General features: G+C 36.4%; 1 protein-coding gene across 2 annotated transcripts in view; it reads right to left on the reverse strand.

The window, feature by feature from the left end:
* The window catches only part of TAFA5 (TAFA chemokine like family member 5), a 311,899-nt gene that overhangs the window by 180,817 nt on the left and 116,429 nt on the right, over window positions 1-14,653 (reverse strand). For both annotated transcript variants that reach the window (XR_014898386.1, XM_085326287.1), the window contains exon 2: window positions 12,789-12,938. Coding sequence is in view for 1 of the 2 variants with exons in the window: in XM_085326287.1 (XP_085182413.1) it covers window positions 12,789-12,938 (150 nt within the window). In the remaining variant the exon portion in view is untranslated. The remainder of the gene's footprint in view (window positions 1-12,788; window positions 12,939-14,653) is intronic.

A 14,653-nucleotide genomic window follows, 5' to 3' on the forward strand; every position in this document is an offset into this window, starting at 1 on the left:
CATTAAGCAAGATGATCAACCTTTTTTCAAGCAGAGAGGTTCAAGTGGTACTTTTTAGAGTTAAAAATTAAGTCAAAATGCAGTTTTGTAAGGTTGTAAGCAGTCAGACTGTATAATAAGATGAAATTATCATTGCTCCTATAGTATTCACCTGTGTATACTGTACAATTTCAAAAAATTACTCTGAGTCTTATTTGCTGTGTTTTAAAAACAGGTTAAAGAGAAGTTAAGTAAAAAATAGGACATAAATAAAAAATAATTTACATGCTTATTTTTATTTAYCCTCTTTTGGCATGAGCCAAAAGATCACACATTGCCAGTTTTAACATCTGCTTTGCCTATTCTATTTGACCTGTATAAGAAAAGCTGCTCCACATAGCTAGTGTGTAATTCATAGACATGAAAGGCCCATGGATATGAACAAGGTAGAACAAGTGAGAATTCGGTGAGTTAACTCTGGTGTCTTCCAGAATACACACACACTGAGGAGGAAGGAGAAATAACTGTGATCAGATGAAATATGACTTCAGAAAGAAATTATTCTAAAGTTGGACCAGCAAGAAATATATGTAGGGATCTAACATTACTGTGGCAGGGATTTAGAGATCACGATCACATCCCTAAAGGAGACAAAGCTTCTTTAATCTCATTGTAAAAAGAAGAACTAAGTTTCCCAATTTTGGTTTCTGGTATTCATCTAAGCTCATCCAAGGCATTAGATCTAGAARAGATGCCAAGTTTTCATAGGTGCACATATATATTATTACTTTTCACATAAACCTCCCAATTCCAAACAAACGTCTACAATAGATTGCTTCTTTAAAGCGAAAAATACACTAATTATTTAAAGTAACTGTCATAAAAAGTTAATAAATGAAAGCCATTAGCACAAAGAACTGCAAAATTAAAACTATTTTATAYATGAATCCAAATCTATTCTCCAAATACATTTCTTACGGGAAGCATGTCACTGCATTGATTCCATCATTTTTTTTATTATATCTATCTACCCAAAAGAGTACTGATCCAGTAAATTTAAATTCAAGGGAATAGGCTCATTAGCTTCAATAGCATTCTTAATTTGACTAAGAGGCTAAAGTATGTGAACCTTAAATTATAAGAATCTCAAGATAGGAATCATGTCTCCCTGTCTGAGTAGTCTTTTTTATTAATTCTATAATAGGATCTAAACTTATGTTCATTCTACAGTTAAGCTCATCAGCCTCTAGAAAAGAAGCAAAAACTGCTTCAAGTAGTGAAAGTTTTCCATAATCTTTGTTTGTTCACTGCACACAATGTCATTTTAGGATTTCCTACTCAAAGAACTGGCACCTCTTAATTCATAATAAATTAGTTTAGCTATTGAAATAGATGGATGGTCTCTTACACTGTTTAAACCTGACTTGAGTCTTCTGGCCTGTCCTGGAAGCTACTATCATGGGTATAATTAAAAGTTTAGCATAAAAAACAATCACAACTGATAGGTTACTTTGCACAGTACTGACCAGTTTCTCCCTTAAAAACCTTTTTACTTGCAAAGTCCTTCCAGTTCAGGCAAATCACTTGTATCAGAAGCACTATTTGCTGTCAGAAGACTTTCAGCTCTTGATTTATTTATACTAATGCCACTTAATAGCAATAATATAATAGGATTTCATATATTTATTTATTTATTTATATAAAATGAAATGGAAGTAAGTCTGAAAGACATACTGTACAATTATCACAAAAGATTCATACTGCRTAAAGTACATACATACACAATTGAAGGCAGCATGTATAGCCAGTGTACACATTTTGTTTCTAAATATAGAAAAGACGGGTTCTAAAACATGCAAGGGGATTCAAATCTAACCAGACTCTATGATATTCATGTGATACAGCAAAATGTGCTAGGTCAGTAATCGATAAAGCYAACAGACATAACGCAGTTCATATCACTGGTAAAGGAACCCAACACCAACACAGCTCTTTTTAGTGTATGATGGTAAAAGCATAAAAGAATTATTCTGATTTGAATAAGAATTTTAAAAGGTCAGATACTTAAAATGTTTATACAGACTGAGACTTCCATTTAAGACAAATAGCAATGCATTTCATAACAGTAAAGACCTGCCCCATCATTCTAGACCTTGATTTCCTCCTGCCCCAAAACCATGAGGGTGGTATGCTTTGGCAGTATATCTGCTTGCTGCCCACTGCTTCAACAGAGAGCTGCCAAATATTCAAACTGAAATTACTAACCTATCCATCTGCATTTGAAAATCTGAACTTCAAATACTGCTGAGATAGAGACTACAAAAAAAAAAAAATAAACAGATTAAAAAGAGACATCTGTGGGAGTTTTTCAGGTTCTCTGAGATAAAAGACAACAGAAAGCATTGATAGCATTAGCTAAAATATGATCCAGTTTCACACTGCAGCAAAGTTGGATTCCAGCAGTTTAGGGYGAAGCGTCATTGATCTTGCAAAGGCAGCTCATACTCTGGCCACGTACAAATTGCTGAAGCCCTTCTAGCAGGCAACTGGTCCTTCTAGAGGGGCTCTGTCAGGTATCAGCCACATGGCCACAGAGCAAAACCAAAGGAGGACATGGCAGCAGACATCCACGTATGAGGTCAATTGATACTGAGTCTGGCCCACCTACAATCTAGGCTGGGATTACTGGGATCTACACTCAGTGCACCAGCTTTCTTCTCCACACTCCAATGTAGCCACTACCTTCTCCTTTATATCCATATATAATGACTAGGCTTTCAAAGCAATATGCTTGCCAAAATTTATTCTAACCTGAAGTTGTCAAACAAGAGGGAGAATACTGAGTTTAGCGTAATTACTTACTACTTTTAAAAAGCCTGTCAGGATTGGYCAGTATACTTAGCAAACACTCAATGTTTTATGCTTAGCAAAATTAAAAATTCAGTACTGCACACAAAGCTGAAGTTTAAACTATTCTTGCTGCACTACATACATGATGTTACCCAAAAAAGCCAGCTTTTTAAATATTTTACTTTGTACGGCATGTCCCTTAACTACTAAAATTTTTTTTAAAAAAAAATTTGCTTAATCTCAAAGTCAGGAGGACTAAGTCGCCCAATTATGTAGGAAAGTGAAGGAAAGTATTTAAAATCAAAATGGTGAAAAGAGAATAAAGGAGAAACATCAAAAACTATAACTGGATAGAAAACGGGTGATTCCTTTTCATTGACTATTACTGCAACACTAGTACCATTCAGTGCATCAAAATATTGTATTAAAAACAAGTGAACAAATCATAGGGGAGTTGTTTTGTTTGTTTGGGTTTCTTGGCAAAGTGTTAGAAATTCAGACTCCAGATTAGGTCTGTTTTTCTCTGTAACACTCTAAAATACTCATTTCTTTCCACCCCAAATAAGAATTTATGTCCCCATTGTGATACATAACCTAGACCACTACATCTTCTCCCAGCTGACATCAGGAAATTCTGGCCTTTGGGCTGGCTCCAACGGCTGACTCGTCCTTCACAACCCTATCTTGATCTCTCCAAYCTCCCTCCTTCCACCTCTTCCAGCTCTTTCCAGCCACTGAATTAAGTAGCTGTGTAACAATGTCTCCATCTTTGCTGTGCTCCATMCTAGCAATGTCCTCCCTGAAACCTCATGTTTCCATATTACGAATGTGCTGCCCCACAGCTCTTTGCAGTCCTCCTATTGGTCCTATGGTCCACACTATGGTCCTCTCCACAAGCTTCTGAGTTAGACAGAGGGCACCGGTGTGTGCGGGGAGCAGTGCAGGAGTGCCACGCACGGGCTGGAGGAGRCTGACGGTGTGTAGGGCAAAGCACACCGGACAGAGGCTGGATGTGGGTTTGTGCTGGGAGACCCAGTGATGTTAGCCACAGCAGGTTAGGGCAGGGGCAGAAAGGAGGAGTATCACTGCTGTAGCACGAAGGTGCTGAATGAAGGGGGCAATGCTGTGCAGTGTAAAGGCACCAAGTACGAATGCTGGAAACCCAGTGTCTSCCACAGGACGCAAGGAAACACTGAATAACTGAAGAACATAATATAGGGCATGAGGGAGGAAGCTACATGCACGTTAACACATCAAACGGATTGTCCATTTCTGTTTAACCCTGAACGATAAAAAAGTTATTTATGGTTTGTTGTGGGGGAAAGAGGATCAGGGAAGGAGGCAAGAATTAATTGACCAAAAGATGAGTTTGAGTCAAGGAACTTAGTAGCTGCTAGTTTAATTTAATTTATTTCTTTACATGGGAGATCACAAAATAAGGTATTCCAKGCATACTTTAGAAAATATGGAAAGTACAATAAAATTTCTATCAACTTCTGGGTTATCTGAGCTCTGCACTGTTTTCTTTTTTCCATTTATACTTCTCCCTCCTTGTCATACGTGCTACCCTCCCTTCAAAGGACAGTCTATTTCATAGCAAGTCATGGGTTTTTTTTGCACCAGTTCAAACTCACGTTCACTTTCACACCACCACTTACTTTTCTGGCTGAGTACAACCTAGCCCTGATATCTTCTCTCTTTTCCTTTAATGAGAGACAATTCTTTCCTTTATCCCTCTTCATTTCCTTGGAATCCCACCTCGCCTAGGGGTATATCCTCTTCTATCACATTCACTTGGGGCTTAACCTTCGCCTTTCTGAAAGAGGTGAGTAGAGGCAGAGATCCTCTGTGGAGCCCCTCAAGAGGAGGATGAGAAAAAAGACTAAGACTCTCAGAGAAATACTCTGGAGCAAGTGGAGGCAAATTTAACTTTCCCACTTTCACTTCATTCGAGACTGCAAAGAATTTTGCAGGGCTTTTGTCTTTATCCCACTCTCCATGGTCTGGATAATTAATAAAAAAATGTATCTAAATATTCTTATTTCCTTGTATAATGGAACAAATAAGGTCTCAAGTTTGTCATTAGTGCTTCTAGCCAAGGGCTATATTGTAGCTATCTGTGAAGCATCTTGAATGCAAATGGTATTGCCAAAATTAAACAATAGTAAGTTCTAAGGAAAAATTATATAAACCAAAAACACAGTCCTACCTAAAGTTTAGCTATGATATAAAGACAACAGATCTAATACAATGATCTTTTTTTCATGCTATAGTATGATGTCAATCCTTAGCAGCAGGGGAAACCCAACTCCTTTTCATTACCTTAAAAAGGTAGCTTTCTAAGGTTTAATCCTTGAGGAGGAKATTTTCTCTGAATCACCCTGTACAGAGTATTCTGAAAGAAGCATACAAAAACGTCTAGCATTAATGACCATGTCACAGGTGGTGGATGCTAAAGTTGCCACTAATTTAGCAATCAATTTTAACATTTTCTATGAGTCTTCTGACACCATCATAGATATTAAATTTAATGTAAGTTAAAAATAAAGTGGTATAAGGTTTTAAAATGACATTTTTAACAAAATACATCCTTTCTTGATTCACTTTTATGAAACATAGTGGTTTGCTTAAGGAGATTATTAAGGGGGAAGAAAAAAAGGAAAAAAAAATAAAAAAGGGACTCTTCCACTACGCTATTTTTGCATAGTGCCGCAAATGTAATTCAGCTATAGTTTTATCCCACCTAAATTTGGGCATTTACTGACAGCATTTATGGTAGGCACTGAAGGGGTTTTTACAAAGGCTCATCTCTCCAGATTCTCTTACAAAAATATATTCCCCTTACAAAAGCTCACCTTCACACCTGAATCTCTTTGAAAGTTCCTCTCTTTTTTTCCCTCTTCTGGAGATAAAGAGAACCAAGGATGACAAGCAGAGGAGGTAATATAAACACATTATGTTTTTTTTTCCTTAAACTGCCTCTAGCCAGTGAAGACAGTGGCTTTTTCAGGAGGCAATCTGAGCAGTTGATAGCCTGAAGTGTTTACACACATTACACTGAAGCAGAAAACCTGCTCTGCTTGTCATCCTATGTTCTCTTTAATCCCCAAAGAGACATAAAGAGCAGAGCTTTTGGAAGGTGATTCCAGCACTGACGCTACTTGACCTCTAACGTGCGGCTCTCCCCTCGCCGTCCACAGGGGCAGCTTGCAATGACCAGACTCCTGACCCGGGAACGTCAGGTTAGCCGAGCGCCTGAAGACCAGCAGCATGAACCTGACTGCAGCAATTTCACTACGATTGGTGGTAACGCTCTGCCACAAGAAACCAAACACAGAAAATGCCATAGAGTGATGCAGTTCACACTTACGCTAATGCCTAATACATCCCTTAGTATTTTGTCCAGTTCAATTTAAAATGTCTGTAGTAATTAGGCTTCCAGCCACTCCCTYCAAAAATTGTTCCCCAATGTACTGTCACATAACCTCCAACCATCTTCCTGTGCTGAAACTGCCATCAGCACACGTAGAAGAAAGAGGATTAGACTACATGGGTGACTGCTCAGAATCAGCTAGGAACTAAAGGAAATGAAGCTGCTGGCATTGATGAACTAATGCATCCAATGAAACGCGGGGAGGCTGAAGGTGTTGTCTTTCAAATGAAATGTGAAAGCAAGGCACTAAGCATTAGAGGCAATTAAAGTTCTCTCAGCACTCTTCGCAACAGCACCAGTGTTAACCCCTGGTTCCTGGCCACCTTCCAAATCACATAATTAAATTCTGCTTTCCTAAATATTCCCCTGCACTATCGTTTAGAAAGACAGCCATCTCTTAACCTGAAACTGATGCCAGGTTTGACCCTAAAGGAGGGTTTATATAAGTGAAAAAGAATTTCTGGTTGAAGTTTGTCATAGTTTGTTATAAGCGTAGAAAAGTATTTTATCTTCAGTTTAATTGTATTAACTCTTCTCCCATATCTATCTTCCTTACATATTTGCAGTGTTTTCTCTCAGTCTGTAGTGTTTCCACCCTTCAGAATCTTGTAGAAAATAATCTGCTAAATCACTCTATATCACTCCACTCTATACATATTTAACCCCAAATTCTCCAAGTATCTGATACATTTCTCCATAAATGTTCTTAGATCATGGAAGATCTAAGTGATCTAGCATCATAGAGCTACTCGCCATTAGCTTTATCTTTTGGAAAGTAAGCTTAGGATCACTGCCAGCATATTCCCAAGTAAATATTAAACCATTGCATAAATATCCCTTTACTAGTCCATATCATCCATATGGTTTCTCACTCAGATTTAATATTGGGTACTTACTTGCAAATTAAGTTTTGAGAGGTGCTAGTTATCTGCTAGACAGGAGCTCTGYACTCACTGGACACTCAATGAGTTTAACTATTTAGTCCTCAAAAATGTAAGAAAATTCTAATCTTGGTTTTGATTCTACAACTGAATTATTGCRTAAGTATTGCTTGTGTTTTGTGATACATATGCTCTCTATGTAAATAAAAATGTCTGCAAGCAAAATTCTCTATTCAGGAAGGATAAAGCCTCACTAGCCTCTGGTTGACRACATCCATTAGTATCCAAATTTCAGAGCTGTGGTGAGAATTGACTTTTTGAGGATGGTATACTGCTAATTTTAATGCCTGGAAAGTACTGGGTGGGGTCCACTTATCCAGAAGAAAGGAAGGAAGGAAAACCAGAAAATGGACGATATTGTCCTTCAGACCCCAGGGAACCAACAGAATATTCAGTTAGGATAAATTTTCCTAGMTCTCATTACAGGCATAATTTCCTCCAGTTTAAAGTAATTGTTACCCTTTCTGATATCTCAAAATGAATAATGAGGCAAGCAAAACTAAATACATGTTCTAACCTATTTAACTTCATAACTAGCTAGCAGAATAGCTAATTGTTTTGCTACCACTACAGTGTAATTACTACCAGTTGTCCAGGGACAAATCGTCCCGCTCTGCTCTTAAATCTTTCACATGATAAAGAGTATTACTACTGTTCCCGCAAAATAACTACTCAGTAATATTCAGTCTCATTTTAATGTCAAATCCAACCTGCTTTGTCTTTTTGATTTGCTTTTGTCAAACTGACATATATTAAATGCAACAATGTTGGGTGTATATTATTTATAGAGAGAAAACATATACATATATCTGCAATAAAACCAGGATAAAATGAGTAACATGTCAATAAACACATGAAATATCACAAATGGAAAAGCTAAAATTTCTGTTTCTATTTTTTTTTTAATTTTTGGCAACATAGATAAGATATTTAAGGTATTTTAGAATGATGAAGCTCACTAGATCCCTAACTGTTAGAGTTTTGTTTGAAGTGCATGACCTAGGATTCAATYAATGATCAATTCTGACCCTTACACATCCCTATAGACTCCTACAGCTAATGAGAAGAGTGGGGAATTATTGATTAAAACTAATGTGGTTTTCTCAAGGATCTTGAGTTTCCATGCTAAACAAAATCAGTCAATAGCAACTGAAAAGCATGTTAATCATAATGTATGAACAATCTACACCAAGAGTCTATAGATTGTAATATTATTAGAACACTTGCAAAAGAAGAAGTAAAAATTCAGTTACCTGAGCTCTGGCTAYTCCCAACTCAGGAATTTTGGAACTCAGGACCAATGTCCTGGGATTCCTTGTAGTGCCCTGTGGACGTTCAAGTAGCCAGACTTAAGTCTGGAGCATGAGAATTTTTAATCATGGAAGTCAGGCAGGCAAACAGACACTGCCATTCTAATTTTCTTAGGCAATTAAACCACTTCTCTCAWGACCACTTTTCCTTTCATAAACTGATTCTGCTTTCTGGAGAAAACTGCTGTTTATTTTTGAAGTATACATACATATTGGACAGAATTACTGGAATCCATTGGATTTTTAAAAGATCAACTTATCTATCTCAGGTTAATGTACTTATATTCCCTGAAATACTTGGGCATAACAAATTTTTTGTTTAGAAAGATACAATTCCYGTGAAAGAACTAAAAACATATGTTTCATATGGGTGCATATATACACACACACACAGTTTCAAAGACTTTTTGACACTTATTTTAAAATAAGTCCCAAATTAATGAAGATAYTGGACATAAATAGCCAGTAATTGCTATCATCCAATCTCTCATAGACTCCATCTTAAAAACCTGCTGAAGCTTGGCTTACACACAGGCAAATTACTCTGGTGGTAAATCAGATGCTATACTGAAATATTATATCTTATTGAAACAGTGCACCTGAGGTCATTGCTAGGGAATTCGATCTCAGAAAAAGGGACTAGGGATTGAAGGCTCTCAACAATTAGAACACAACTAAGTGCAGGCAAAATACTGTCATAACATCACAAAATCTACATTCACAAGTCCAAAATTACTTCACAACCAAGCATACCAAATATATATTATGATTTGTTTTGGTCTAGGAATGACACGATCAACATTAAAACAAGCTTGAAACCAGGGTGAATATTGACGCTGTTTTTTTCAGGCTACGTTAGCAGTCTGTCATACTTAAAGACTGTTAAAGAAAACAAAACCCAGTAAATCAGAAATAGGGAAGTATTTCAAGAAAAGCTCTGTTTTTAGGAAAAGACCTTAGCTGATGCAGCAGCGGAAATCAGAGCAGACTTTGGTAATCAACTCAGGCCTAATTTTAAGAGCTATGTCAACAAGTGCAATCTCAGACAAGGTTTGTGAGGTGTAAGAGTCCTTAAATTACTCCTTTTGCTGCCATAATTGACACTCACATTTCTATGTTCCAAAATATACACAGCATAACTGACTATATTCTAAGGTATTTCTCACCATGAAACAATTAAAAAATGATAGCCAGATAAAACATGATGCATTTKTAGGTTGTAAAAATGGCCAGTTTTGGTACCGAAGTTTCAAAATACTCACTTGCCAGAAGTAGTCACTAACTAATGTTTTCTTGTTAGTAGGTCAGCAGGCCAAGCTTACTAAGCCTGCTTACTCAATGAATTTGCATTAATTATTAAAGATCTAAGGTCTGACTTTCCTCCCTTTTACTTCAAAAATAATCTCATTAAACTTAAGGTCCTATAAAGAATAAAATTAGAAGAACCAAGTTTTTGGAAAGCAAATAGACATTAAAAAATCTTTCCAATTAGATTTTGACGGCAGAAGCAAAATCACAATATTATTGAATTATATTCTTAATATCAGCTATATTAYAAAAAAATAATTAAAATTAGTAAAAATACACTTAAGTGGATACTTAAAAAAGCTGGAAGAAGGATTTGCTTGTTTGTTAGGGCAACGAGATCTATATAAGAAAGAGTGAATGGAATTTCTGTAGATGGAAGATTTCTGTAGGTGAAAATATCCCTCTAGTGTAAGAAAAATCTATGTTCATTTGTTGTATTACTAAARTAGCAGTATTTGAATTAACATCAGAGGCAAAACTAGCACTTCTGAGGCATGAATTCAGCAGATTTCACATTCTGCTCAGAAAAATGCATTTAGTAGCAATGTTTGAAACACTCTATTCTAGAAATTAATATAAATACTAGGGAAAAATTCAGATCCTTCTCACTCTGGAGATGAGAATCCTAGTTTGTATTCATTAAAGTATGAACTTGGCCAATTCAAAGATGAACACTTCTTTGTTAGTTAATGGCCAATTTATCTGCCACCTTTCTTTGACAGCAGAAGATTAAACACAAGAGGAAATGCTTGTTCATTCTTTCCTATATCATTGTATGTAGGTAAATTAACATTGTACCAGCTGGTCTGTTTGCATGTAAAACTTCTGTATGTTTTCACAATAYACTTGATAAGTAAAAATTACAGACCAAAGATTTGGCCCATGCTTTTTAACTTGGTAACTTGCGAGCCAGCTCTAGGTACCATTAAGCATTTGTAGCTTTGCTTTCCAGGGTCTAGTAAAGCAAAAGTATCATGTCCTACTTGTCTTATGSTTATCGTTCTTAGCAAAGGACTCAATATATTAACTATAAACATTTTGCAAAATAATAAAGAAGGGTATGATTAGATTGTATTAGGACCATACAGGAGAGCTTAAAAAATGAAGGTTAATATCTAGACATACAAGTTAATTTGCAGCTCTATTTTTCAGCTGATGAACTTCCCACTTATTTTTCAAATGTGAAGTATCACACAAAGAACCCTCTCTGATTACACACCACCTAACCATAATTCCAAATATCTAGTTCTCTGTTTACACAAAATRATGATCATGTACACTGAAAGAAGAATTTGGAATTGCCCCTTTTCAGGAGTTCCAGATAAAATGAAAAAAAAGAAAAAGGAAATTCTTTTCAAATATTAAATGACYTCAAATCTTCTGTACTTGGGAACTAAGCTAATATAACAAGTGGAGGGTAGGGGGGAGTCATCTCTTTTTACTGACACATACAGATTTTAGCTGACTGAAGTCTGATTTAGTCACCACAGGTATCTTTTAAAGCAAGGAAGAGAAATAGTGAGTACCAGAGAGTAGTATATCTGATCTTAGCATGACACGATTACTCTGAAAAGGTGCCTCTTGCTCTCCATTGAGTATAAAGAAAAACGGGTTAGACAACTAACTTTGGATATCCAAGTTACAGCAAATCTCATCCTAGATCCATAACTGACTGAGAAAAAATTACGTATCCATTCCCATTAGATGAAGGAAATTTCATATTTCCCTCATACCTTTATTGTTTTAAAATGGGAAACATAGGTTGAATTTTTTAATTGCTAACAAGCAGTTTTGCTAAAGTTGCAATTATAAAYGACACATTAAAATCATTCCTTTCTTAGGCAATTAAATCTTATGATCTTATAATAAAACAAGAAAGAAGAAAATTACTAGATACCATCTCATATTAGCTAAGAAAAATGAACAGTATTACAGAGTACCAAAAACAGTGAAAGCAAAATGCAAAAACAGAATGTGCACGATGTTCTATATTTAGCTTTGCAGGTAGGCTCTGAAATCCCCTTTGAGCTGTCTTCTTTGATAGTCACTGGGTAAGATCAAATTCTGAAGCACTGGTAGGGCGTTCTTCACAATATTTTTATTTGAGGACTCAAACTAATCAGTATTCAAAGGTAATCAGTGAATTTATTACATCTCCCATATCTAAGCATCTTCTTCTGCTGTTAACAGAGTCTTGACCAATACATGCCTGTTTTGTATCAACTACTTTCAATATATCTCTAATTTTACTTTTAATTATAATATGAATGCTTGCTAATAAGCTTGCACTGGCAGACTTGCCTTGAAGATTGTAYCATTATTAGTGTCTTATTTAGCTGTAACATTGGAATCCATTTGTCTCACAAAATGATTTCAAAATGAAGTATTTTCATACCTCCCTCTATGTCAGCACTTTTTCAGGCTGCACGCTACCACTGCATCTGCAGTGAATCATACAGAATCATCATTTTAAGCAGAGAAGAAATGCTAGGCATGTAAGGTAAATTCAGATAACTACATTCAAGTACAGTGTTCATGTTTTCCTTAATAACATTAACTTTCCCATAGAAGTGGTCACATTAGCCCCTAGTGGCATAAAATCTTTGTGGGTCTTTCTTTTTTTTTTCTTCTTTTTTGTTCTATAGAATAAAAGTTAGGGGAAAAGAATGCTATTTCACCGCTGATCCTATCAACACATACAAACTATAACAATATCATGCCCTTAACATTCAACCACGTATCACTATAAAACAAAAAGTGAAAATTTAAATAATAAAAAAAAAATCTGTTACTGAAATATCCATACTATTAGTCAGTCTCTGTTTTGGGAACTTCAATTGTATTACCAACGCTAGTTGGGACATAAGAAAATTTCTGCTATAGAGCTTTGATTATCTGATGAGACTCTACCAGTTGAAAGCACTCTTTTATCGGCAGAAACTTATCGAATAGATCTTTACTTCTTACCATCGACACAGGCTGGCCTCGCTCTCGTTGTACCGGCAATCTGTCCTTTTTTACACGCACAGCGAGCCGTTTGTCGGGCTATAGTCCTTCGGGGCTGACTGCTATCTCTGTCCAAAGTAACAATCTCACACGTACCTGCAGCCAGTTGACCTGGAAAAAGAACCAGCAACAGGTACCAGCGTCACTGAGTGCACTCCAGGCAAGGCCTTACCGCCGAGCAGAGCCGCGGCCCGACGGCGGCGCGGCCCGACGGCGGCGCGGCCCGACGGCGCGGCGGCCCGCGCGGAGCCGGCTGGCCGACACCACCCGCCCGAGAGGGCGTCCCACTTTGCTTTGTGGCGGATACACGAAAACCCTGCAAACCGCTTCTGTCAGAAAATGACTATTCTGCCAGAAAAGCCGGAGACGCGAGGTCGCGCCGGTGACACGCACGTTGACGTCGGCTACGTAAAGGAACAACCTGCTTTTACAGCAGCGAAATTTAAATGGTGTGGGGTCTGGGTACCTTCCGAAAAGAAATGATCAAACAGAAGGACAACACAAGAAAACAAAAAATATCCCCAAACGTCCCTGAATCTAATTTTCTTAATTGCTYTGTGGGTTGTTTTGGAAAGATAGTTTATAACAGAGTTTGCTCAGATTTGACCAGCTCATCAGTCCTTCGGCTCTTACCTTATCTAAACTGAACAATAATTCATTCTCCACCTGACTCATATTCRAAGTAGCTGGTCTTTTTTCTTTTAGCAAATTAACCCTGTAACCATGGTTAACTGCAAATGTAGCTGCAAATGACAGTAAAATGGCACTGCCTGGTTAGCTCGGTAACACTTTCTGCTTTTATCGACTTCTCTAATATATGTTGCTTTTTCTGGAGACTAAGAAAATCCATAGCACCTGATTCTGAAATTGGATCATGCTGYGAAAGACAAAATAGGAAGTTAAAAAAAAGGAAAAATTAAAAAAATACTCTGAAGCAAAAGCCACACATTTAAAACTATGTACTTCTGGTTCTACAGGTAGTATGCTAATAGCATAGGAAAACACTAACTTTTACAAGCTRGAAAGATACATTAATTGAATTTCAGTGCCAACTAAGACTGAAAAAAATGCCAGTTATCACTTCTCATTGGGCAGATGTATTATGGTATCACTTCTGGATTTTATGGTACAGTACTAGATAGCATTTTTATTGGGTTTTATCTTTGTAGGCAATCAAGTGAATATATGAAAAATACATTTGAAAATAAAAAAAGACTATATCTTGTTTTTATAAAAATTAAAGATTTGAATAAATGAAATATTGTGCAGATAAATGAAGTTACACAGTTTAAATAATATTCACAGTAAATTAATGCAAAATTTTAATTCATTATAACAAAAAAAAAAAAAAAAAAAAAAAAAAAAAAAAAAAAAAAAAAAAAAAAAAAAAAAAAAAAAAAAAAAAAAAAAAAAAAAAAAAAAAGAAGAAGTCTAAAAGTGTAATAATATTTCTGTCTTCTGGATTTTTTTCCATTCAGAATATGATTTTACTAGTATATTCTTGCCAGAACCAGCTTATGATGTTTCCTATTGTGTCAGAATAGCAAAACATTGTGGACTGTCAACAGCATACTGCTAAACCACCTAAATTTTATGTTGCTGTAACTCCTACACTGCAGTACAAAGATGAACATGAAACATATTCTATGCACACTTGCAAATATATGGCGTATAGAYAGTTAGCAGACATTAGGCATTTCTAAATATAGGTAAGATTTTTCAAGAGCTAAATTCCCCATAGAAGTAAATGGCTCCTGGCAATTACACTTTTGAGGTGAGGTACCTCCTGGGTTTCAGGAGCTTTCTACTCTTTTCCACCTATCCTG

The sequence above is a fragment of the Rhea americana genome, unplaced genomic scaffold, assembly GCF_003343005.1.
Source record: "Rhea americana isolate MKP2758 unplaced genomic scaffold, rheAme1 scaffold_1, whole genome shotgun sequence".
In the NCBI taxonomy this organism is placed as follows: Eukaryota; Metazoa; Chordata; class Aves; order Rheiformes; family Rheidae; genus Rhea; species Rhea americana.